General features: G+C 36.9%; 2 protein-coding genes across 4 annotated transcripts; both read left to right on the forward strand.

Annotated features, from left to right (window-relative positions):
• The first annotated feature begins 7529 nt into the window (after positions 1 to 7529).
• Positions 7530 to 10206, forward strand: LOC113299152. 3 transcript variants are annotated; one of them, XM_026548117.1, is made up of 2 exons: positions 7530 to 7863; positions 8861 to 10206. In XM_026548117.1, exon 2 carries the CDS (start codon positions 9156 to 9158, stop codon positions 9678 to 9680), a length of 525 nt encoding a protein of 174 aa, XP_026403902.1. In that variant the 5' UTR covers positions 7530 to 7863; positions 8861 to 9155; the 3' UTR covers positions 9681 to 10206. The 3 variants fall into 3 exon arrangements, with proteins under 3 accessions (XP_026403902.1, XP_026403903.1, XP_026403904.1); XM_026548118.1 differs by having other exon boundaries at positions 8929 to 10206; XM_026548119.1 differs by having other exon boundaries at positions 7530 to 7856; positions 8929 to 10206.
• An 11891-nt stretch (positions 10207 to 22097) lies between these two features.
• LOC113299153 (leucine aminopeptidase 1-like) lies at positions 22098 to 27150 on the forward strand. The gene is made up of 10 exons (XM_026548120.1): positions 22098 to 22392; positions 23308 to 23716; positions 23818 to 24012; positions 24308 to 24533; positions 24817 to 24943; positions 25048 to 25143; positions 25730 to 25807; positions 26131 to 26191; positions 26422 to 26609; positions 26832 to 27150. The coding sequence occupies exons 1-10, from the start codon at positions 22168 to 22170 to the stop codon at positions 26958 to 26960; spliced, it is 1734 nt and encodes a 577-aa protein (XP_026403905.1). The 5' UTR covers positions 22098 to 22167; the 3' UTR covers positions 26961 to 27150.
• The last annotated feature ends 200 nt before the right edge of the window (positions 27151 to 27350 follow it).

Below are 27350 nucleotides of genomic sequence, written 5' to 3' on the forward strand. Positions count from 1 at the left end.
ACACGCATGCCCAATCGGCCTTGCCAAAATCGTGTCCCAAGCTTGGATTCGACCAAGATGAAGAGTGATGCTTGCGCACCTCTTCATAAACCCTAATTCTACTAACGGTCGCAGATGAGTGTCTCAAAGATCATCTCGTCCATTCAACTTCACCTGCTTGGTTATACAACCCTGGTCAGGAGTTAACTGGTCAATGAGGTGTCGTGGTGATTACCATCCGTCATTCTACCACACCAAGTGATCGGCCAAGTCAGGACTTACCTGTACAACCCCAAACGATCACTTGAAGATGGCTAGACATGCATCTATTTTAAGACGCTTAATCGTGACTTACTCCATTAATCCTTAAAACAATGATGCTTCACTCATGCTAAATACATTCGATGCATTACCTGCATTGAATACATACGATATTTCATAAATATCGACTTTATAAATAACTTAGTTATTTAATCTGGCATTACATGCTACTTTCTGTGGGTCCCACGATCCACACTCGAGACATCAATCATGTCACAAACTGGGGGATACATACTGGGGTATTGGTATGGCGGTTTACAGCGTGCAGCGCACAACACCCCATCACAAGAACGTGTCAGGAAGTCATGGACGGCTAGTGATGATGGGTGAAGTGGGCAAGACTGATCGTTTAACACTAACACATGCAACTCCACTAATCCATCACTCCACTTTCTCCACTTCCCATGAGAGACGTGGGTTAGGCTCAATGACTTGTATAAATAGGTTCTCCTCTCTATTTTCAAACAAGACAAGACAAGACAACAGAAACCAAGTGTTGATACAATCGTATTCCAACACCAGAACTGATAGCTTTCATTCTGTAAGCCATTTCAGCTTTCTGATACAATTCATACATAGCCAACAACTTCACAATCTCAACACATTCTTCGCTTCCCTCCCTAAGATCAACCCATCTCCTTCACTTTGTGACCGAAGCAAGTCTGGAACGACCATTTCTTGGTTTAGGCCAGAATTTTACAGATTGATTTCTCGAATCACAAAGCACTCCTGTGCAGTGCATTTGTTTAGGGTTTAGATTCATTCCTCATCCACACCCCAAATTACCAAATTCGGCAGGAATAGTTTTCACCCATAAACACCTAGGGAGGAATATGTCTAAATATGTTAAAGAAACTAACCCACACTGTCTTCTCTGTGATGTGCATGATGTTGAAATTGAAATGCACTTGTTTGTAAATTGTATGTTTACAAGAAAAGTCTGGAATGGTTTTGATCTTGATAACATTTATAATTATAGAGGAAGTCAAGACATTATGCATTGGTTTAAATTTTGGTTGAACAATAAAGCTTTCAATGAAAAGCATAATTTAGTTTCTTTCATAATCTGGTCCATATGGAAATACAGGAATAGTGTGCAATTTGATAATGTTGTGCTTGATGTGCAAAAGCTAATTGATTTGGTAAAAGCTTCCCACCAGAAGTTAACTTTATCAAGGGACAATCATACTATTCATGTTGTTGTTAGAACAAAAAAACAATGCAACGATAATCTCATTCTGGACAGATGTTCATGTGACTAGTTTATATATTTTAATGCTTCTTTCCGTGAAGCTGATTTTACTATGGGCTATGCTATCTCAATTCTGGATAAAACAGGAAACATGAGGCAATATAGAGCAGACAGCAGTTGGGCTTCTTTCCCCTTAGAAGCAGAAGCTAAAGCTGGAATTGAGGCTCTTAGGTGGGTGAAGGATTTGAATCTCAACAATTGCTGCATTATCAATGAATGTCAAACTTTAATGAAGATCATGAAAGGAGAAGCTAATCCAGAAGATCAACCTTGGAGGTCTCAGAATAGCATCAATAGATGCAACTTTTCCCTTAAGTATTGTAATTCGGTTTCTTTAATGTATAAATCTAGGAAGTTTGTGGATTTTGAAGATAGACTATCTAAGGAAGTAAGATCTAGGAGGATTAGTTACATCTCTATGGAGAATATGAGTACAAATGAAAGATTAAATATCCTAGATAGGGTTAATCATGGATTAGATCCCATCTTATATAATGTAAACTTCCTTCTATAAATAAATAAAAGTCTTCTTATCAAAAAAAAAAAAAAAAAAAATTAAAAGATTATTGTAAACACATTGTTGAAAAAACGCACCACAAAAGTATTACAGTCGAACCTCGATAAATGAATGTTCGATAAATGAATAACCTCGCCAAATGAATAATTTTCTCCGGTCCCGATTTGGGCCAAGGTGATAAATGAATAACCTCGCTTAATGCATTAATGAATAAAGAAAATTGGATCCTTAAAGGCCCTATAGAAATATAAACGAATAATCATTGAATTATATATAAAAAATATAAAAATGAACCAAAATACATAATCAGAAAATTTTACATAAAAATATATGTAGGAATGAACTCAAAAAAAAAATCATTTATGGTTGATTGTCTTTTTCTTCCACCCAAATCAAAATGCACTGTATCCTTAATTTTATGCAATGCTTGCACAATTTCTGGAATATTTTTCTCGTGTTGTAGCAAGTAATTTTTTAATGTGACCATAGCTTGAAAAGCATCTTTAGATGACACATTTGGTACGACGCCATTATCATCTGGTTCAGGATCATTCTCATTATTCGTTACTGACTCAATAATTTCTTCGTATGTTGGAGACTCCATAGCTGCATCATTCTCGTTAGGATAGTTCAAAAGATGTTCGACGTCCATCACATTTCTATAACGTAAATTAGAAATGACACCAGTTAATTCAAAAGAAAATGAATGTTAATTGAATTATTGATAAGAATTTTGACCAATATTTCCTAGGTATACTTGTACATTTTCTCCTATACAATTTAACTTATTAATTAAGAAAATATTGTCTAAATGAATAAATATTTGTTTATCGATAAATGAATAAAATATTCATTTATCGATAAACAAATAACCTCGCTAAACGAATATTTTTTCTTGGTCCTGAGAGCATTCATTTATCGAGGTTCGACTGTAGCTTCCAAAGAGACACCTTTCATTAGGAAACCCATACAAAATTTTAGTCAAATACTGTAAGTCTCTTAATTTGAAAAACCTCGATTCACAATTCCATTAGTCGGTGGCAGAAATCCTAATTTCGCTTTCATATGTTTCAGTTTTTCTCTCTTTTCACTTTCACACCGAAATCCTAATTTCTTTCGAGCTTTTTCCCAGCAAGCCTAAAAACCCAATCAAATTTGTAGAAATTGACGTTTAATCCCATATTAGTTGGACTTTAGACACTCTAGTCATGCCCTCTTAAGCCTAGTACCAAGAGGTCCAAATTTACATAATGAGGAACGAGTTCGTCCTTTTATTAACGATTCGGTCCAAAACTCTCTTTTTTTCATGCCAAAAATATCCCCCGAAAAAAAATCGTATACCGTATTCATTTTTTCACAAACTAGTTCTTCACTTCGTTGTCATCAATCAGCAGAGCTCTACAACGATATTGAAACTTTATTACTCCTTTCAAATTAAGGATTTCTTTTTCTGTCTCTTGTTCTTATTTGTGTAGTTTTTCTCTGAAACTATTGAAATCGATCAATGTTGAGGTTCATGTACGAATCAGAAATGAAGAGATTCAGATCTTCTTAATGTGAGAATTAATGTTCATTTGATCAATTAGTTTTGAGGTTAGTATTTTAACTACTTTGATTACTCTTTATCCGTTAATCTTAATTCGATTTCATTTTCTAATCGATTTTTTATCGATTTCGGATGCTTACTTTTCAACCTTCTATCACTATTTTCAATTTAATTGAACAAAACGTTGGTTGTTTTTGTAACTTGATGATTCAATTGTTTTTTTATTTATTTTTTCTGATTTGATTTTTGATTTTAGGTTTTTTGATTTTGATAAAACTTTTTTTCTCTTTTTAAAGCTTAATTCAATTAATAGGGATTGGAATTCTTATACGTGATTGAGATCCTTTTTTTTCAGTAGCATGTTTTGTTGATTTTTAGATTCAATTGTTTTTTTTCAGGTGGAACTAGAAGAGCAATATTATGCGTAAATTATTTAACCGGATTTGGTCTTTAAGTTGCCTCTTAAGGTCACGGGAAAAGGGAGACTGGCAAAAAATTTGCAGACACCAGGTGTCTCAGAAAAACAGTGGGAACTCCCTTGTCTTGTTTGGACTTCCTTTCAACAGAGGTACATAAAGTTTCCTATCACCTTGTAATATTTGAATTCAGCTAGAAAATCAAAGTATTAAATTACAATAAATTATATATCTTAATTTATATGAATGATTTAGTGACTATCAAGTTAAATATATTGATCACAATGCGGGAAGTTTTTATATTAGTCTCCAACACTTGAGAGAATGAGTTGTCAGAATCTTATTTTGGGTACCCATTCACACTAGATAATGTTCATGCTTAATCTTTTGGTACACCTGTTTCATTATTTAATAATGGTCCAGCGAAGGAGGGAAAAAGCAGTGCTCTCACTAGCTAGTAAAATAGCTCCAAGTGTTATCTTTGTTGATGAGGTATGTTGATTAGTTTTTGAATTTTCTCGTTAGAGCTGGCAAACAATTTGAGATTAGCTCATATAAGGATTGTTATTCATTCCATGTATTAATCAAAACTTAGTTGCTCACCGTTGGCTTTAACTTATAATTCAAAGAAAAGTAATCGTTTAACCCACGGGGAACAGCCCAATTGACCAGGGGGGACTCCCTGATACTGGTTGGTCACTAGTTCGAGTTTCATGTTGGCCTTTGCCAACAATTGAAATTCCGAATTCGAGTCCCACGCTAGGCATTTTCACTGTTAACTCCGATGACAACAATGGTTCACAGTGACTTCTGTTTCTTGCTTTTGGTGATTAAAACAGTATGTTCTCAAGGTCGGAGAGGTAGCATCAACTCGTGCATTAGTGGATTTACAGCTTTCGATATACCTTCTCCATGTGGCCCACTCCTTGTTAACTCTACTTGATCTTAATTATCCTAGAAATTTTTGTTCAGTTGGCATTTTAGCTGGGTGGAGGTTAAGAACTGTTATTTATCATTCTTTGGGTGGGATTCTTATTCTTTGCAGGATCTTGGGAGATATTTTCATGGGTAACTACCACACAGTGTTCGACTACGGCAACATAAGGATTCGATTTTCTGAAGCATCTTGATCAATTTTATTGAGTGGGTTCCGTCTCTATGGGCAGTAAGCGTTTCACGTATCCTCGTATATATATATATCCCTGCTCATCTTCCTTTCCTACGTGTTTTTGTGGAGAAGATTGTCATCAGGGTTTTAAAATTATCGTTGCTCGACTGTTAGGAGTATTGTCTCTGACATGCATTGTTTTATTTTAGCTAACTTTTCATGAAACAGTGATCCCACAGTTTATTTTCTCAAGAATTGCTTTAAGTTGGTCTCGATTGGATTCTTCTCATATAGGTTGACAACATGTTGAGTAGACGTGAAAATCCAGGGCAGCATGAGGCTATGCGCAAAATGAAAAATGAGTTTTAGTAAACTGGAACGGTCTGAATACGGAGGACAAAGAACGTGCACTTCTTCTTGCTGCTACCAATAGGACATTTGACCTTGACGAAGCTGTTATAAGTAGGCTTCTTCGGAGGTAAACTCATATGGACACTTAAACATTTTATCATTTACCTTATTTTTTTAATGAAATGCTAGCTAACTACTCATTAAGAGAGTAGAACAGTGCTCCCTTTATCCCATTTATTTAACATAGCACCCATGTGTCCTCTGTCAATCACGTGCTTAGGTTTACTTCCTTAAGATAAAGAGCTGCTACATGTTCTGTCGTAAGAAGTATATTTTATGTAAGGCAATATGTGAGCCAAAATTATTAGTGTACACCAATTGATTGTTAACGTGTACATAGTTGTACACCTGTTTGTCAATGTGTACATAGTTGTACACCTGTTTATTGTCAATGTGTACATAATTGTACACATGATTTTTAATGTACACATAAATGTACACATGTTGACATAGCTGTGTACAATCTGGTGCACATGATTTTTATTCCTAACTATAGGTCGGTCTTGAACAAGATGTTTTCTCCTTATGGAAGGATCGAGTCAGAGAATTTTTTATGGCATACTCGTGGTCCAAAGCAAGGAGATCCACGAGGTTTTACCTTCATTCAGTTCAGTACCAAAGAGGTATATCATTCATTTCTTTCAACTACTATAGATTGTTATAGTGTGTACATTCTTTCTAGAAAGATTGGAATGCTTGAATAGCAATGTAGAAAGAGAGCGAACAGGTTCACATAAACTATAACCAGGGTGTACAATCTAGTGCACATGTGAAAAAATGACTTCATAAGCTTATTCCTGCATAAGTAACTTGGGTGTGCAAATTTGTGCACATGAGAAAAAGGTTGACTTGATAAGCTTATGCTGCAGCTGCATAGATTTTTACCTTTAAGTGTAGTATCCTTTTCTGGGGTTTTATAGATTTGTACATAGTTGTACACCATTGTTCATTCTCATGGATGTATGTCATGTTTAGTTGTATGAACGTTGGATTTGCTAGGATTTCTGTAGAGGTGTACATGTCTGTACAGTAGTATATGTTTTTGTTTATATAGCATGTACACTTTAACGTACAACATATATATTTTTTATTTATGTGTTTGTAATATGTAGGGTATCAACCATGTTGGAGAAGGTTGTGTATGCTATTCTGAACCATGGTGAGCGTTCAGTCATATTTTTGTAGACGTGTGCATATTTTCTTCACTGAAATTCTCTGTGGTGAATGCAGGGATTGTTTTGTTTGAATAAATACGCTACTTTGTTGTTTTTTGTAGATTGTACATACGTGTACGCTGGTATTCTCTACGTGTGGCCTTTTCTGTAGACCCAAATAGATTGTGTCTCTTTTAAGTCAGTAACTGATTAACTTTTTTACTTTGATTGTTTTCTTACTTTGTTTTTTATATGGTTGTTGGTGAAAGGTTAATCCCTTCTTTTTCAACCCGCGTTTTCTTATGTTTTATCGTTTTATCCTCTATACAGGTTGACTGCTAAACCAACTTCTGGAAATACAGCTATTATCTAACTAGAGCTTGGCGTGGTTGATATTTTTGTCGGTCTATATAGACTAGAGTGGGCAGTCTGGCTATCATTGATATTGGATTTTCTGATTTTTTTGCAGATGTGTATATAGATCTATACTAGTGTATATTAAAAAAAAATGAAAATTATACAGTCATATGGGTACTCTTTTTGTAGCTCTTGGAAAGAGCTTTCCGAATATATAAAGTTTGTGAATTTTGGACAAACGATTCGTAAGATAAATTGATTTAATTTTTTTTTATATTATATAAAACTGATGACATCATCATGAGTCACTTTGGAGTAAATTGTAAATATTTGAACTAAATTGTAAATCAGGAAGGTTATTTGTGTACACTCCATAAAAAAGGATTAATTTGTACCTAATTGAATGGGTCAGGACTAACTAGTATATTTAGATGGGATTTGCTCCCGTCAAATTTTCGCCATGTTCTCTTCTCATCTAATTGGCTAAGCTTCTTTTCCTCCGGCCCCAAGAAGATGTAGTCTTTACGGAACCTCTGAGCACAGATCTGATATGTTGACGGTCAAAAGCAACTTTTCTAGTATTTGTTTGATGCTGAGTTTTATAATTTCTTCTCTTTAAATCCAAAATCGAATTTGATTTAATTTGTGTAGACCAAGATTTTGATGAATCGTTTACTACTACAGTCCCCCAATTTTATGAATCTGGTTATCTTCCTCTTCATCTAGTCAGAGATTGGAATTCATCTTGAGAACTACCAGTCAAACTTCCTATTGCAGACGAATTTGACAACCCAGGTCAGAGGTAACTTGTTCAATTGTAATTCTGAGATCATCACCCCACTATTACTTCTCCGGGAACTTTTTTATTCAGATTTCAGATTAATATCTCTAGGTGGCTTTATCTAATGTTGACATCTAGCATTTAGTCTATTCAAACACTGATTGCTGCTGAAACATTTCATTTTTCACTCAACCCCTTTCCATATTTCCCATATTGTCTGCATTAAGCCTTTGAATCCATAATTTCTTCTAAACATAATCATTACTTTTCTTCTTGTTCTGTGTGCTATTGCCTATATATTGAAATCAAAGTCTCAATGCATTCTTATATCCCTTGTTGTATTTTGTTCCCTGCCTTTTGTTATGTGCTAGTGTTTTTTTACTCTTTTGAATTATCCTGCTCTTGTATGGTTTTTTGTCATGTGTTACCATGTCTAGTCGTTGGCAGTTTGATGAGGCTTTTAGGAACTTTGATAATCTTTCTAGTGAATATCACAACCCTGTTAGAGAATGGAAGCATATGCTTGTAGGTGGTATTTTAACAAGAATAGAAGAAAACTCTTGGTATCTTAGGAATGCTTTGAAATATAGATGGTTTATTGAGGGTGGGTTGTTTGTTAGTAAATTTAGCAAGTTTTACTACCTTATTAAGTTTGAAGTTCGATCTGAAATGATTAGAGTTCTGAGGCAGGGAACTAAAGTAATTTACAGTGACATTTTTATGTTGCATCCTTGGTTTCCTTTCTTAAACCCTCAAACTTTTACAATTGAATGTGAAGACTTTGAAATCCTTATGCATAATATCTATCCTGAACAAACTCATTTTATCAATGTGAAGAAGATTACATCCACCCTAGGGGAACTTATTGCATTCAATGACCCTATCACTTATCATAATGGTTTCAGCAGCATGAGTATTAGGGTAAGAATACTTATACACCAAATGACTTCACTGGTGAAAACTGGATAGCATTCCAATTCCTAGAGCTTCTAAGGTTATTGTGCACCTATTGCCGCAGGCTGGGTCACCTAACTGAAAACTGCATTAACATTTTTCTTCTCACCCATCCAAGAATGCAATCTCCAGATCCCATTCTTCCACCCCCTCCTCATAACACCCCTGAGCTTGAGGAAAATTACACTGAAGAGGAAAGATTCAATGTGGATATAGATGCTCCAGAATCTGATTGGAGTGACTGGAGCCTTGAAGTTCATCCCTCTGCTGCATCTTCAGGCCAAGACCAATCTGCAATATCTTTTTCGGAAGGGTGACATGATTCTGAGGGCTACAACCAAAGAGGATTCAACTCTAATATGTCTACTGATTCGGAAAGAACTGTCCCAGATGAATTGGACGAATGGAATATCCATGATAACAACATCCACAACAACCCAGTTGGTGAATCCATTGCAGTACCAAGACGAATTCAGGAATCAGAAGACGCAACTCATGTGCAACACCAAATCTCTTCTAGTCATGTCAATTTCTTAACTTCAGATATTGATTCTGAATTTGAAATTGTTTCGGATTCATTCTCAAGCTCCCCAACCAGCATAGGTGGACCTGGTCAGAAGAGATTGAATCCTGAGCAGCAAGCTTTCCTTCACAACAGTGGTATTGGCACTTCATCTGCTCATTCCAGTACTCGAGGGGTTTCCAATGAAGAAGTTCAACAATGGAAGGCCCTTGACTCTCCAGCTAAGAGACTCAAAACTGTTGCAGCTGATCAAACTAGCAACCTTTGCCATGACATCAAACTCAGCAGCAACAATACCAGTAGCAGTAGCGAAAAAACTTTCAGCATCAACACTACAACATATCAACATATCATCTTTTAACATATGTGCATCATGAATGACTTATCTTGGGGCCGGTGGAATCCTCATTTCATCCATCTTTTTGGGTTTTAGTTTTATAATTAGGCTTTACTGTTTTCTATATCTGGGATTTCAGTGGAATCCTCATTTCATCCATCTTTTTGGGTTTTAGTTTTATAATTAGGCTTTACTGTTTTCTATATCTGGGATTTCAGTGTCTGTATTTCGCATCTTGTATTTCCTAAATATATTTGCATATCATGATAACAACCTACTAGGTCATCTTATTTTTAGGTCACGTTTATTTTGAGTCCTTTTTTAGTAATATCTTATCTGTGTGGGTTTTGAACTCCCTGGATACAAGAAGCTCTCTTTTTAGTAGTGTGTTATTCCTATATTACTAAGGGTGTTTTAATAGAGTCAGTTCTGTATGTGTCTGTCCTTTCTGTTCTGCAGAGGGCTTTTGGGCTTGTTTAGCATAAATTATAATAGTCTACTGAGTGTACCTTTTTCTCTCTTCCTAAGACCTCTAAAGCTCGTTCTTGTATATCTTATATAAGTTTAGTGTTTGCATCTATATATCTACTATAAATATAGTGTAATTAGTGTTCTCCAAAGTTCTGATTCTAGTTTTATTCTGCCTGTCTCTAATTTTGGAATTGGTTTTACTGAGCTGCCTTTAAAGTTCCAGAGCTAATACCTTCGTTTTTATCAGTACTTTCTCTCTGCAGTATACCTCAGACAACCAGTTTTAACCAGAAAATCATGAACGATTTTTTGGGGACCATGGTTTTTTTTTTGGGGACCATGGTTTTATTTTGGGTAAAGACATTAGAAGTAAATCTAGGTCACCCCTTATCTAGATATTTATATTAATACCTAAATTATCCTCCTGATTAATTTTGGGTGATGATTAGTTAGTGTTAATAATAGTTAGTGTAATGATTAGTGAGATAATTAAGTTAAAGATAATTAGTGAAATTAAAAAATCAGATGGTTTTTTTTTTAAAGAAGTAGAATTATTGAGAGAGTAAAGTTAGAGAAGATGAAGAAGGAAAACATGAAAAACGATGGATTTTACCAACCACAACCGGAGGAAGGGTATTTGGGTACCCAGGTGTGCTTCAAACTTAGATAATGTTGGTTGAATTGCTCCAAACTTTCAAAAAAAAAATGAATTTTTTATGTAGATTTGGGTCAGTTTGGTTACCATATGTCAAGAACATGTAACCGAACACACCTGAAAGTGTAGTTCGGTTACGTTTTCCAAACACGCAGGTTACCGAACTCGCTCGTTAATGGAGGTTTTGGTCGTACAGTGTAATGTTCGGTTACCTAGGATAAAATGGTAGGTAACCGAACTTTGAACTTAACAATTTATTTGGGTACATCTTGTGTGTTCGGTTAGTTCGCAAACTTCAACGCAACCAAGTTCCCAACCGAACTGCAGGTTAAAAGTAACCTAGTGTTAGAAGTTCGGTTGGTTCGCAAACTTCAACATATTTTGCGAATCAACCGAACTGGGCTTATATATGCATATATGCAATTAGGCAAACGTTCGGTTACTACGAAATTTATTTCTTGGCGAATTAGGTAGAGTTCGGTTACGAAGTTTCAAAGGTAGAGCTCGGTTACAAAGAAAACTTAACATTTTTGCGAACGAACCGAACTTGTAGACTTCTCATTATTTTCGTAAACTAAAGTTCGGTGATATCCTTATTTTGCGAAGGAACCGAACTTATGGACTTCTGTTGTTCTAATACAAGGAGTTCGGTTAAAAGTATTTTTTGCGAATCAACCAAACTCTATTGGCTAAGTTCGGTTACTTTGTAGTTTTAAATTTTTTTTCGAAAAAACCGAACTCTATTGGCTAAGTTTGGTTATTTTGGAACTCAAGATAGTGGCCACAACAACACAGTTCGGTTAGACTGGATTTGTTTTTTTTTTCGGTTCTAAGGGTGGAGTTCGGTTACTTTGTAGTTTTAAATTTTTTTGCGAAACAACCGAACAGAGAGTTCGGTTACTTAGTTTTAAATCCAATAGAACCGAACTGTTCTTCGTGTTCTTCATTTTCAAGAAGTTCGGTTAGTAAACTAGGGTTTTTTGGAAAATCGACCTAACCGAACATGGCTCTATAACTCCTACCAAAACCCTATTTTGATGATTTCTATTCGATTGAAGCAATCAAAATCAAATTAAAGTGAAGGGTTTGTTGGAAAATACCTCCGGAGTGGTCCCATGGCAGAATCAGGCTGTGGCCGGCGTCTTTTATACTCGATAAAATTATCATGTAACAGAACTTAATTGTGATTGCATTGATGTTGTTACATTTTTTAAATAGGCGGTGGTGGTGGTGGGAGGAGGTGGTGATAATTGGAGGTGGTGGTGGTGGTAATCGGCGGTGGTGGGCGGAATGTCGGCAAAACCTACAAGTTCGAGCACCTCTGGTTAAATCATCTACAACTCAAGCAGATAGTCGACACAACATGGAATCAGCAAAATGACTCGGAACAAACTCTAAATCTCCAGCTAAAGCTAATTACAACTGACGAAATGCTTATGGAGTGGAACAAATAAACTTTTGGACACCTTCCAAATCTAATCAAGAAATCAACGGCTCAACTTCAAATGGCACAACATCAATGTGAACTTGATTATTGGTTAAACCAGGAAAAGCAACTTCGATCCCATCACTTATATTTGCTACAATTTCATGCAACATACTGGCAACAAATATCCATGATCCAATGTCTTCAATCAGGAGACAACAATACAACATTCTTCCACACAAAAGCCACTATTCACCGAAGTTGTAACAACATTCAACAATTACAAGATTCACAAAAAAACTGGGTCAGCGATCAAGATCAGGTAATACGAATTATTCTCGATCATTTTACTGATCAATTCACAGCCCAAAGCACAACAATAGACGAAGAACTCTTCGCACAAATCACACCCAGACTATCCTCAAGACAATGCACAAAGTTAATGGAAGACGTGACTACAACAGAAATCAAACAGGTTATGTTCTCCATCAACTCTGAAAGCGCTCCGGGACCTGATGGATATACTAGTAAGTTTTTCGAAGTTTTCTGGGACACTACACACCCTCAATTAATAGCCATGGTCCACAGTTTTTTTAACACACTAAACATTCACCCACTCATGAATCAAACTAACGTAACCCTTATACCAAAAATATACCATCCTTCAAAACCATCCCAATTCAGACCAATCAACCTTTGCAATGTAGTATACAAGGTCATATAAAAAATCCTAGTGAATCGGTTACGCCCCCTCTTCCCATTTATCATAAGTCCATATCAGAGCGCCTTCGTCCCACAAAGATCCATACATGATAATATAGCAATTGCTGGAAAACTATTCCATCATATTAAAACCTCCGCTCTTACCAAAGATCCAAAAATAGCCTTGAAATTATATATTAAGAAAGCTTACAATAGCTTAGATTGGGGGTTCATCAAAAAAGTATTCACAAAAATGGGATTCCCAACTAAATTTATAGATTATATAATGTTATGTATCACTACAGTCACATATTCAATTAATATCAATGGTACCCCACATGGATACATTACCACTACGAGAGGCATTCTACAGGGAGATCCTCTCTCTTCCTATATTTTCATCATCTGTGCAGAAATCCTATCAACCAACCTAGGAAATTTGGAAGCCCAAAATATTGTAAAAGGGCTAAGCATATCCCAAAAAGCTCAACCTATTTTGCATCTAATGTATGCGGATGACCTCCTAATCACCTACAAGGAATCTCAGGAAGGTGATAGACGCATTTATGTGTCTATTTTGTTCTCAATGTTCTGTATTGTTAGACTCGATTAAATACTTATTGTGTTATTTTATATTTTTGTAGATGTTTTTGGAAAAATAAGCTCTTGCGGCGAAATTGGCTCGAAAAGTGGTGTTTTACACCCTAGGATAGAGTACTAAAGACACCCCAGAAATGCACCGGAGTAACCCAGAAAAAGTGTTGGAAACACCCCAGAAAAATTACTAAAAGCACCCCAAGGGACATGTGTTATTCGGACTCCAGCAACGGATAAGGGGGCGACCACTGGATAAGGGGTAACCTTCTTCACAGATTCAAAAAAATATTTTGGCGGGAAAATATTTGCTCTTCACTAGCAGATTTTCTCGATTGCATTTGGACGTGATTTTGTGCGATTCAATCGCTGAAACTTTGTGGAAAGATGTAATATATCATAACAGAGCTGGTATGGGTGATTGTTTCGACTGAATTTGGCTGGATAATCACGTGGAAGAAATCAGGGAAACACGGGTTTGAAAATGATATTCACGGATTTTCAGCAAGTTTGATGTGTGCTGCTCGTGTTTGGATGACACTTTGTCATTGAAGATGCGTGTAGAAGCTAAATAAGGGAGTATCAGAAGCTGTTTACGCGTGGAGAATCATTTCAGGGAAGAAAATATTCAGAATATATTTTCTTTTAACACCGAGTAATAGAGGATCATGGAGAGTTAATGAGCGTGATTTCTTGTCGTTGTTGGGTATAAATAGGTTTCCTGGGTGTCCTAGAAGTGGTGTCGAGAGTCTGGGGGGCTGAAGAGAGCCAGAGAAGAAGAAATTCGATTTTTCCCAAACTCGGTTTCTGCTGCTGCTGCTGCTGAAGAACATGAAGAACACGAAGAACGGACCTGCACCAGCAGTCGTTTTTCTACAGTAATAACGACTCACACCTGTGGGTCGTACATTAGGCAGACTTATTTGCTACAGCGTTTGCGACACAGCTGCAGCAGTCTTATTTTGTCACTGAGGGTCGTAGTTCTCTGGTTTGTAACAAATATAATTGTTACAAACCCGGTTTTATTGTATTTCTCATATTCTCATCATTTGTAAACCATTTTTGAGCATCAATGAAATATTTTGAGAGGTTTTCCAACATGATGAGCGGCTAATTCCCTCGTAACCAAGGCAATGGAGGAAGCTATTCACGCAACATAAATGGGTAAGTATTTTATTTAATTATATAATTCACCTAATCGCTGATTTTGCAGAGTTTTAAATTATTTGAATGATTGTCTTAATTATTTGTTATTCAGTTTGATAGGTTATGCTTGGTTTAATCTCTTGATAATCTATGCTTAAGGTGTACAAATAATGTTTGAGAATCTGTATGATTGATAGTGAATTAAAGATAAAATAAGACTTAAGAATTGAATAGAGTTTTGAAATATTTATCATTCAATTTTGCATAATAGTGGAATCTAGTGTCTTGGTTACCTCTCGCAGCCATTGTTAATATTTTTGTATATATAATTTTATCAAATCTTTAAATTTAATCTTCACAAGTCCGAGAGTTTGAACCTCATTACTACAACATCATCAAAAAATATTATCAGAAGGCAATATTCACCTCAGAAGACTTCTTCAATCCTACAGTTCTTCAGCAGGTCATCAAATCAACGCAGCAAAATCAACAACCATTCACCATCCAAGACTACAACAAAATCAGCTAGACACTATTCAACAATTTTTTGACATGCCGGCATCATCAACTCCACCAATATACTTGGGAGTTGAGTTTAAAAATGGGAGATCCTCTAGTCACATCTTCGAACCATAACTTCAGCGTTTGGCGAGGAAAGCTCAATGATGGATGACCAAATGCCTGAATCAAGCTGGAAGGATAGTACTCATTAAAACTTCCTTAATTCCTACCTAAAACCACCTTATGCAAACACAATTATTCCCTACTCATATACACAAACAGATAGATCAGATTGCTAGGAATTTTTTCTGGGGCCATGACTCAACAGTTAAAAAGCTTCACCCAATAGGATAGACCAAACTAAATAAACCAACAACAAAAGGAGGTTTTGGCATAAGGAATAGTAGTCACCACAATAAAGCCTTATTCATGAAAAGAATATGGAACATACACAACCAACCTAATTCCATTTGCTCCATATTATATAATGAGAAATATCTACACAATCAACCAATCTTCCAGGAAAACACTCCAATTCCATCCTCTTCCATCCCACAATGGAAACAAATGGTATCTCTCATACCTACACTACAGAAACTTATTTTCCATTGTATCGGAAATGGTTTAGATACACCTATCCAAGCAAATTGGTTACCTAACTACCAAAACCTAAACCCTGACCAATGATACCCAATCCAATTGGTTTCTGATCTCATTGACCCATACACCCATAACTGGAATCCTGAACAACTAAATCACCTCCCACCTACTGTTATCCAAAACATAATAAACATTCACCTTCCCTTAAACATGCCTCAGGATAAAATTATATGGCCACACTCAAAAATTGGAAACTACACTACCGCCACTGGATACACTTGTTTAATCCAACAACAAGACACCCAACACCACATAAACCCCCTTCCTCCCACAAAATTCTTGTGGAAATTGCTTTGTCCACCAAAAATTCAGCTTTTCTTGTGGAAAGCTATGAACGAAGGTCTCACGAATTTCTCTATTCTACACCGCATAAACATCACAAACTCCAACCAATTCCCCCGATGCGATGCCGAGCCAGAAACAGCGGAGCACATGCTTATTCACTACCCAATACCAGCAGCCTCCTGGAACACCCTAATATCTCGCCTATCAACAAACCAAACCAACAACAACTCCCATATCACTATCAATAATCAAACAACCATCACCCAAATTCTACAAGACACAAGCCATGCCCCTTACATTTTAGCTTGTTGTTTTCTCTTCTGGAACATTTGGACGTCCAGAAATGATTTAGTTTTCAAACAACACCAAACAACCCCAGAAATCATCCTCACGTTTACCATGCAACAACAACAAAAATTCGAATGGTCAAAGCAGGTTTTACCCCCAATATTACCATGCGATGCACCACCCATTGCCCCACCAACAAATATCAGAGCAACAACAACAATATGAGTAGGATCGATCAAACCAGAACCGGATTGGATAAAGATCAACACAGATGGGGATGCTAGAGGAAATCCGGGACTAGCGGGAGCTGGTTTTGCTTGCATGGATTCGACGACCTGAACTGTGGTAGCTCTAGCGTAACCACTAGGTATAACTACGACACTAATAGCTGAAACGTGGGCAATTCTGCTAGCTTCAAGAACGACAACGGAAAGGCAATGGACAAAAGTTATATTTGAGACGGATTCAAAAAATTTAATACGCTTCATTAAAAAAGAACTTGAAGCTTTATGGTGTGTTGCAAAAATGATCACAGAAATAAAACAAAGAATGCGACAAATTCCTTAATGCACAATACAACACAACTACAGAAAGGGAAATCAAGCGGCAAATGGGCTGGAAACTATGTAGCAAATGCAAGTCAGGAAGGAAATTTATCAACTTCAGTTTGGGACCAAGCTATCCCACATTGTATTAACCAAATCCTATTTAATGACTTTGTGGGTACAAAATACCCACGTGTAATAGCTCTTTAGTTCGTTTTTTATGTTTTCTCATGCTTCAAAAAAAATTCGGTGGCAGAAAACATGAGCTATATTAATGCAACATATATATATTTCAAAACCAATCGGTAGTACGTAGTTTGAAAAGAACAGGGCAACAAAGCCATGATGGAAAACGCCCAACACAAAATTGTACATGATGCAATTTAGGATAGGAGAAACCCTTATGACGTACATATCAAAAGTAACGATGACGATGCAAACGAAAGCCAATGCCAAAATAGTTTAGTTTTTAGTATTACGTGGAAACCCCTACCTCGCTTTGATTCCAAAACATCCATCCAAATCCGGTAATAGCAATAGTTGCATTTGATCGAAAAATATAATACCACTCTTTTTCTTCAAAAATACTCCACGGTAAGGAGAAAACACATCCCAAAGAAATATGGATGGCTTGATTAGTTAGATGGTTTCTTTAGTAGATGGAAGTTATGAAATAGGAAAATATTATAGTGAGTAGTCCGATAGGGTTTTATTAATCCAAAACTTAAAAGAGAGATCGAGAAGAAAAAGAACGGGAAGTCGGCTATATGCTCTAGGCATTATTCCCTTTCTATGTATACATTACAATTATAGTTATCTAAGAAAAGGCTTATGTTAAAACCCTAACATGCACACGTGAGAAATATGGTAAATGTAAACATAACTGGTCATAAAAACCCAAGATGACCAAACTTGTGGTACAAAAACCCCATTCAAATGTTGGGATCCATTAAAACTTCATCTTAAAAAAAATTGATATAAAAACCCCAATTTTTTAAAAATTGATATAAAAACTCCAAATTTCAAAATTGGTTTCATGAAATTTTATGATGAAACCAAAATTGATTTCATCAAATTCTTTGGGGGTTTTGTGTTACTTTTATTTTGATGGGGTTTTTGTTTTACTTTTGTTTTGATGGGTTTTTTGTAAATGGATAGTGACACCTTTGGGGTTATAAATCGCGGACCGTTTTACAAATCCATATAATACACGTACGTATCCCGTTCCAAACGTTTTCTGTACCACCAATCGCTAACTAGGATATGAATTAGATCGGCAACAGATTAGCAGACCTCGACCACTGAATAGAACAAGGGAATTAAGAATTCTTAGAAAAAAACTAAATCCGTAGGCCCACCACACCATAATTAGAGGACCCACCACACCATAATTTATTTATTTTTTTTCTAGGCTAAAGCCGGACCCAGGCCCCTACCCGAATCCAGCCAGTTGGATTAGCCCCATTGTTAGACCCAACCACGCCAAACCCCTATACAACTAATAATTTAAATACAAACCTCTATGGTGGGGATTGAACTCCTGACTTCCTCCTTACTAGAAAATTTCTTATGGTAGTATTAAGACCAATCTGGAAAATTGCTTACAACATTTGGAATGGATCACCAAGAACCAGTTCAACATTGATAGAGGAAAGGACTTAAGAGAAGCCAAAAAGAAAGTTGAACACTGGCAGAACATACATGAATGCTTCTGGAAGACTAAATGCAGGGATTAGCTTATCAAATCAGGTGACAAAAACACAAGCTTCTTCCACTTATCTGCCAAGAAAAGATACAGAAGAAATAGAATTGATTCTATACAACAAGCTGATGGAACTTGGCTCCACAACAAGGATGAAGTAGCTCTATGCTTCACAAATCATTTTGCAAACATGGCCACTGTTGAACCTATAACCATCAACCAATCCCTCATTGATCTTATCCCCACCACTATCACAACCTCTGACAATAATAACCTTCTAAAGATTTCTGATGCCATAGAAATCAAAAATATCCTCTTCAGTATGGTTGGTAACAAAGCCCCAGGTCCAAATGGTTTTCCTCCAAATTTCTTCCAAGCCAACTGGGATGTAGTGGGGGAAGACATTATAACTATGGTCCAAAATTTCTTTACTTCTGGATATCTTCTCAAAGAAATGAACTCTACTTTTATATCCCTCATCCCCAAAACTGATAGCCCTACTACTCCATCTCATTTCAGACCTATATCCCTATGCAATACCACATACAAAATCATTTCCAAACTCTTAGCTCAAAGATTAAAACCCCTTCTACCCAACCTTATATCACCTTTTCAATCTGCTTTCATCCATGGCAAACAAATCTCTGATAATATAGCCATTGCTCATGAACTAATTCATCATATGAATACAAGAAAAGGAAAAAAAAGGAGAAAATGGTACTATGGGAATCAAGATAGACATGGCCAAAGCTTTTGATAGGGTCAATTGGGAATTTCTGCTACAAGTCATGAAACAAATGGATTTAGCTCCCAATGGTGAAATCTAATTCAACAATGCATATTAACCACCCACTTTGTTGTTCTTGTGAATGGTTCTCCTGGAAAATTCTTCAAACCTACCAGAGGTCTAAGACAAGGAGACCCCCTCTCTCCTTACTTGTTCCTCTTCTGCATGGAAGCTCTATCTAGATACCTCACCAATACTGAAGCTCAAGGTCTTATTCATGGAACCAAAGTCTGCAATGGAGAACCTGCAATAAACATTTACTGTTTGTTGACGACTGTATGATCTTCTGCAAAGCAAATATGGAAGAATGTAATAACTTGATCAAGATCTTTCAAGATTTTTCCAAATCAGGTATTTTCTTCAGCAAGAACAAAACTCCAAGCATTGAAGACAACATAAGTAACACTATGAAGGTTCAGATGATTAACACTGCTGACAAGTATCTGGGATCTCCTCTCTTCACCAACAGAAGAAAGATTCAGGCTTTCCAACCAGGTGTGGACAAACTAAAACTTAGACTTGCAGGCTGGAAATCAACTTTATCTACAGCTGGGAAAGTTACTATGATCCAAACTGTCACCTCAACATCCAGCATATACCAGATGAACTGTTTCAAGATTCCAAAGGGCACCTGCAAAGAGATAAATGCTATCCAAAGGAATTTCTTTTGGAACAAAGATCAAGACAAACCAAAAGGCCTATTCTACATTGCTTGGGATGCTGTCAATAAACCAAAGGAGTTAGGAGGATTGGGATTCAAAAACATGGAATACTTCAACCTTGCCATGATCTCAAAAATTGCTTGGAGACTTATAAAAGAACCAAACTCCTTATGGTCCTCTACCATGAAAGCCTTTCATTTTCCAAACCAGGAAGTCATCAGAATGGATGTCAAGCCAAAGACAACAGATTCTTGGATTTGGAAAGGAATTCTGGAAGGAATATCTCACATTCAAAAATATTATGTTTGGAAAATAGGTGATGGTACTAAAATCCACATTTGGGAGGACAGATGGATCACAAACCTCCCTGACATTCTCCAAAAACCAACCCACTGTCCTCAAAACCTGGAAACTGTTAATCAACTTCTCAATACCCAAAGAGAGTGGGATCATAATGTTCTAACTCTCTGGTTCACTCAAGACATTCAAAACCTGATCCTTCAGACAAACCTTTATCCAAATACTGAAGATACAATACAATGGAGCTTAACCCACTCCAAGAAGTTCACTGTCAAATCTCTCTATGACAAACAGATTAATGATAAGTATGCTAATGACACTCACACTTCTCCGTGGAAGAACATATGGAAACTTGATACAACACTGGCTATTCAGCTTTTCATTTGGAAGTGTGCTCATGGAATCCTCCCAACTAATGCCAAGTCTGCTGGCATTCTGAACTACATTGATCCCATCTGTACTCACTAAAAGTGTGCTGCTGAAGACATTACAAATGTCCTTCTAGCTTGTCCAGCTGCCTCTGATGTCTGGAAACGTCTCTTTGGGGATAATCATCAACTCTTCACTGCTCACAACTCCTTTCATGCTTGGTTAAACTGTTGGTTCCTCCCTAACAATCCCACTACTAGCTGGAATACTACTTTTGCTACCATTTGCTGGTTCATTTGGAAAGCTTGATGTGATCTAGTCTTCAGAAACATTGCTCGGAATGCTGCTGCTACTGCTCTGAAAATCACTCAGCATCTATGCACCTATAGCAGAGTGATTCATAATCCAGGACATGTTTTAAACAACATATTTTATCAAGACAATACCAATGATCAGAACCTAAGAAACACCAATCTCAGTAGAAACAACAGAGAAAAGTTTGGCATCACTATTAGCATACACATTTTGGAAGTCAATAACAATATGGCTAATAGTGATCTCCCACACTATACTAACTTCTCCTTTGTGGTTGTTTCTTTCACAGGGCAATGCGTGGGAGCAAGGAACTTCAAGGACCCAAACACTGAACTCAGCAGAGCAAGCAGAGCCAGCAAAGGATCTCAACTAGCACTGACTTGGGGAAAGGAGATGAAAAAGACAAACATCAACTTTGCGGCAGAAGAGGATGATATTTTATAAGCTATTCAAAAAGGTTACAATCTGGAAGTTCAACACAGATTCAAAGGAGAACACATGAATGAAGCTAGTCATTTTGAAGTCATTGACTTTGTCTTGGGAAGACTCTTAAAGCTTGATCCCCAGCAACCTAACATTGCTGCTAACTTAGCTAGGATCTCCAGTTCTTCTACCTTATTTCAAAACCTAAACTGGAAAGGTCCTAATTTGAAGTCATTATTACAAGCTTTACAGTTCAGTCCAAACTCTTTTACTCATGATCACTGTAATAACTCTAATATTTTGTTAGGGGATCGTCCTGGTGCTAGTCTTAGCCCAGTTGATCCTACTGTAGTACTCCTGGAGTAGATTGCTCATCCTTGAGCGTATCTCACTCTGTTTTCCTATAAAAAAAAGACTTCCTTCTTACTGGAGTTGATGGAATACCACTGAGGAAATTTTGTTGGGGACGAAGGAACGGACGCCAGTGAAGAGAGTAGAGATCGATTGCATACCATCAAGCAAAAGATGGATGGTTATTTTTTATTTTTATTCTTTTGAAGTATAAAAGATGGATGGTGTAGATTATTATTATATGGGTTCAGATATCTTCAAAAATCTCTATAATACCCTATTAAATCTCTCCTCACCAATAAATATAGAGACGTCTCCTAACGAAGGAAATGGCCGTAGTTGTTGCTGCCACTTCCCTCTTGTTTAACTCCCCAACCTCTTCTATCCTCCTCACTAGGTTACGTCCTTTCCCCCAAATCTTGCGTTTCTCTCGTTCCTCTTCTTTCCCCCTGTCTTCTCATTCTCATCCGCATCCTCGTAGATTGCGTATGGCTCACACTCTCACTCAGGCCACTCTTGGCCTCACTAAACCTGCAACTATCGACTTTCCTAAGGTCTGTATCTCTATACATATTTTCTGTGGATGCTTTTCTATCAGATTCTTTTTTAATAGATTGTGGATAATTGTTTTTTTTTGTGGCCTTTTCTTTGGATCTTATTATGATAAAACTGAAGATCATGTGTTTGTAAAAATTCCCAAAAGAGAATCTCGATTTGGTATGCGTACGAGTTTGCTGTCAATACTATTTTTATTGTTTATACTTCGGATGAAAGGAGCAAGATGTTGGGTTAGGTGTCATTGTGAATTTATGTGGATATATTCATCATGGTTGAGTTCTGTACAGATTAGTTTTGTAAATCTTGATTGTTGTATGATTGTTTCCGGTTTTGTTGATTCGAATTGATATTCTATTCTCTATCTCACTGTCTGTCTCTAGATCATAGATTAACTTTCTTACTTTCAAAGTTGGATCGAATTAAGCCAGTGTGGTAGCCACAAACAAATCTACAATCCTGTAACTAATAAGTGTGGGCCACCCCACATTAACTTTCTTGTAGCAAGAACTATGACGGAAAAAAGAAGAAGAAGAAGTTGATAACATGTTGCATGCTTCCGAAACCAGAGACTGTATATCCCATTTTTGCCATTGGATTAAGCAACCCTTTCATGCTTCAAAAAAAAAAAGAGAGAAAGAGAAAAAATAATAATTTCTGTGCATTTGGGTGAAGGAAAAACGAGGAAAGAAGAAATGGGGTGGACTTAATTGCATCTTTTTGAAGGAACGGCAATATAGATTGTACATGAACTCTTATGCGGACAACCAATCTTATACATATTTGGCCAATGTTGGATGTAACAATTCCGCATTAATGTTAATATTTTTTTCTCTTTTTTGTTGTGGTTTTATGATCAATTTTTGTTCTTAATGCACGCTTAAATGTTTCTGAAAATCCAAATTTGACTACAGATAGCTTTTACTGCTAAAGATATTGATTTGGTGGAATGGAAAGGAGACATACTTGCTGTGGGTGTCACAGAAAAAGACATGACCAAGGATGAGAACTCTAAATTTGTTAACTTGATCTTGAGAAAGCTAGATACCCAATTGGGTGGTCTTTTAGCTGAAGCATCGGCAGAAGAGGATTTCACGGGGAAGGCTGGGCAATCTACAGTGCTCAGGCTTCCTGGTTTGGGTTCAAAAAGGGTTGGTTTGATCGGTCTTGGGCAGTCCGCCACATCTTTTATAGCGGCTTACAAAAGCTTAGGCGAGGCTGTTGCAGCTACAGCAAAGGCTTCTCAAGCAAGTAATGTCGCTATTGCACTTGCTTCTTCTGAGGGTCTCTCAAAGGTTAAAACCGCTTCAGCAATAGCATCTGGTATGTTATTGTCAGTGCAAAGTTTGGAACTATCTTTGGTGCGTTCCTTTTCACTTTTCACACATAGCTAGTGATTATTGTGGATGTATTTATTGTTTCAGGAGCCGTGTTAGGTGTTTATGAAGATAATAGGTTTAAGTCAGATTCAAAGAAGCCATTGCTTAAGTCCGTAGATATTATTGGTCTTGGTGTTGGACCTGAACTTGAAAACAAGCTCAAATATGCTAGTGATGTTTGCTCCGGGGTTATTTTTGGGCGAGAACTAGTTAATGCACCAGCGAATGTGCTCACCCCTGGTTCGTAAGAATTTCGGTTCTGTTGCATGATTTTGAATTACTTGATTATTATTGTTTTCTTTTGCACAAGATATGCACCAGTCTGCATCACATTTAATTAACCTATTCCTATGAATGTCTGAAAAACAATTCACACAGAGCCCACCAACTCTCCCATGCATTTTTAATTTTTTGTTTGGTTAATACTTCATCTTACTTTAAGTTTTTAAAGTACCGCCCTTTGCCTTTGTTTGTGCTGATGTTTGGAGGAGCAAATTAGTGAGTTACTTTTGTTCGTCTGAATCTTGTAACACAGGTGTACTAGCAGAAGAGGCTTCAAAAGTTGCTTCCATGTATAGCGATGTTTTTACTGCTAGCATTTTGGATGCTGAACAATGCAAAGAATTGAAAATGGGTTCGTATTTGGCTGTTGCTGCCGCTTCTGCAAATCCTCCTCATTTTATCCATTTATGCTACAAACCTCCTAGTGGGACTGTCAAAACCAAACTGGCTTTAGTTGGGAAAGGATTGACATTTGACAGGTATTGTTCTCCTTAAAAAAATGCTATCTGTGCTGTAGTTTTTCCAACCACGTGAATTAATAACATGATTCTGAATTACTTAGCACTAGAGAAGTTTAAGGGTTAATGGACTACTTTAAGTTATAAGCCCGTAATAAGGATACTAGCCGGTTTTTAATGGGAGTAACGGTAACATAGTTTTCTTATTAAATAATCCTGTCAATTTGAAGATTTAAAAGTACTTGTAATTTCTATTGTTCACTATTGTATTTTGATTGTTCAACCTTTTGTTTTTGTTTTCTAGTGGTGGTTACAATATCAAGACAGGGCCAGGCTGTTCGATTGAACTCATGAAGTTTGACATGGGAGGCTCTGCTGCAGTTCTAGGCGCAGCAAAAGCCATTGGCCAAATCAAACCTCTAGGAGTAGAGGCAAGATATATTTTCTTGTTATTCTTTCTGGTTGCTTGCAGGATGGAGTATAATGGATGAGGTTGAAGTGCTCTGGTTAACATAGCTAGTATTTGAATTTCCAGGTTCACTTCATCGTCGCTGCTTGTGAAAATATGATTAGTGGCACTGGCATGAGACCAGGAGACATTGTCACTGCTTCCAATGGGAAGACAATTGAGGTACCTACCTTGTCTTTTCATTGTAATTCAAGTTAACTGATGGGTTTTATAGGTTTGGTGTCATGATGCACTCCACACTCTTTAGTTTCTTTTCATAGCCTCAGGGTAGTACCATCTGCTCCATTTATCAATTTGTATGTTGATAGTGTTAGTTTGTTGTTGAAACATGTTATCCAAAAACAATTATTTGGTTATAATATCAGCTGTAAATTTTACCTGGTTTGGCTAGCTGGCTAGATTGTTTCAGTCTTGCAGCCAGAAGAAAATAGTGCCATTGCATTTGAATCAGATGGTTAAGCTGGCCAAATGGAACTGAGTTGCTTTTATGTTCCTATTTTTTTTCTTTAACATGTGACTAGTAAACACAAAAATGAATCAGTCATCAGTAGCCGGCTTGTGGCAAATGCCTACTACTTGATTTAAGGAATTTCTAGCTCCTTAATTGTGTTTGGCATTACTTTTTGATGAGTGAAATTTGGGATTCAGGGCTTTGCTTTGCCGTCTCGAGGATCTTGATTATTTTCTTTGAACCTGCAGATTAGCATTTTTAAAACTTTGTTGACACGGGATTCTGTCTATTTTGCAGGTAAACAATACTGATGCTGAAGGCAGACTTACACTAGCAGATGCTTTGGTATATGCTTGCAACCAAGGTGTCGATAAGGTACACACGAGTGAAACTTCAAACAAATTCTTAAAAGAAGGAAGAAAAAAAATAGCGTACTTATTCAAACAGAGCTCTTTAATTTCACCGAGTTACGAACAAGTGCAGCCTTCGTTAGAGAAACTCCATCCTCTAAAGAGCCCTACTCTTTCGAGATAGGTTACAATGTTGGGTGAAGACCATAAGTTCAACACTAACTTTACGTGTTGCACGTATTATGTCTTTAATCTAAGAAAGGGCTTTAGTATACTAAATACTTGGATCTGGTTCTTCTATCAACATTTTGATTATTTCTAACCCCCTACTGACAACTATATCTGTAGGTCGTTGATTTGGCAACGTTGACCGGGGCTTGTGTTGTGGCTCTTGGACCCTCTGTTGCAGGTAGATTCCGTTCTTAACATATTTAGCAACGCTTTGTACCACATCACTTTAATGTCTTGCTATTATAAATTCTACTGGTAGAACCAACAAAAGCATTGTGTATGCTTGAAGCTTTGTTTCTGCAACTAATCAGCTAGTTCCAGGAAGAGCTTTTCTTTTCTCCCTTTTTTTGGGTGGGGTTTAAGCTAATTTCTTTTACTGACTCTATTTTGAAAAATCTTCTTATTTAGGAATCTTCACTCCAAGTGATGATTTAGCTAAGGAGGTTACGGCAGCATCAGAGATCTCAGGAGAGAAGTTTTGGAGATTGCCGTTGGAGGAGAGCTACTGGGAGTCGATGAAATCAGGAGTTGCTGATATGGTCAATACTGGTAGTCGTCCAGGTGGCTCAATCACTGCTGCACTCTTCTTGAAACAGGTTATTATTACTTTATTTTTTTGATGGGTAGGTTATTACTTTAATAATTCATTTTGAGTCATCCTCTTGGACATTCTCCACTTTATCACTAGCATAAGAACGAAATTGAATTACAAAGAAAACTTTATAGATTAGATTGTGTTACACTGTGAGCTTACTTCGAAGAAATGTGTTTGGGGTTTCTAGAATTTTATTATAAACTCAAAAAAATTCCTTTTACAGTTTGTGGATGAGAAGGTTCAATGGATGCACATAGACATGGCAGGCCCTGTTTGGAATGACAAGAAACGGGCGGCAACAGGATTTGGTGTTTCAACTCTCGTAGAATGGGTGGTGAAAAACTCTTCTTAGTTTAGCCTGTTTAGGTGAAATAGGTGTTATTTACAGTGTGACCTCTTACTTTTTGTTAAATTAAGCCCCTGGGCAAGCTTGAAAGCCTGCACGTTTTATGAATGATTGGTGGTTGGAGAAAATGTTCCCCTACTGTTGTGGAATTTGTGAAATAAAAAAGAGGCAGAGTAATTAGTTTCAGTTATCAAAATTATTGAGTAGAGTCAACTTGCTTCCATGTGCTCCAGTTGTAAACCAAGTGATGGTTAGGTAACTCCTGATGGGTCAGATCATTTGACCGTGGGTGACATAGTTTGGTTATTAAATAGTAAGCTGCTTTCATTGAGTAGGCGGATTGGCTTATCATTTTGACCAAAGGGTCCGGGTGTCGTCCATGGAATAGTGCTAATC

Source organism: Papaver somniferum, chromosome 7 (assembly GCF_003573695.1).
Source record: "Papaver somniferum cultivar HN1 chromosome 7, ASM357369v1, whole genome shotgun sequence".
NCBI classification, from domain to species: Eukaryota; Viridiplantae; Streptophyta; class Magnoliopsida; order Ranunculales; family Papaveraceae; genus Papaver; species Papaver somniferum.

Bases quoted from the DNA above. Each gene is read 5' to 3' on its own strand.
- LOC113299153 (XM_026548120.1), top strand. From the start codon at position 22,168: ATGGCCGTAGTTGTTGCTGCCACTTCCCTCTTGTTTAACTCCCCAACC. The intron at 24,944-25,047 runs GCAAGATATATT...TTGAATTTCCAG, and splicing joins TCAAACCTCTAGGAGTAGAG to GTTCACTTCATCGTCGCTGC. The intron at 26,610-26,831 runs GTTATTATTACT...TTCCTTTTACAG, and splicing joins CTGCACTCTTCTTGAAACAG to TTTGTGGATGAGAAGGTTCA.
- LOC113299152 (XM_026548117.1), top strand. From the start codon at position 9,156: ATGTCTACTGATTCGGAAAGAACTGTCCCAGATGAATTGGACGAATGG.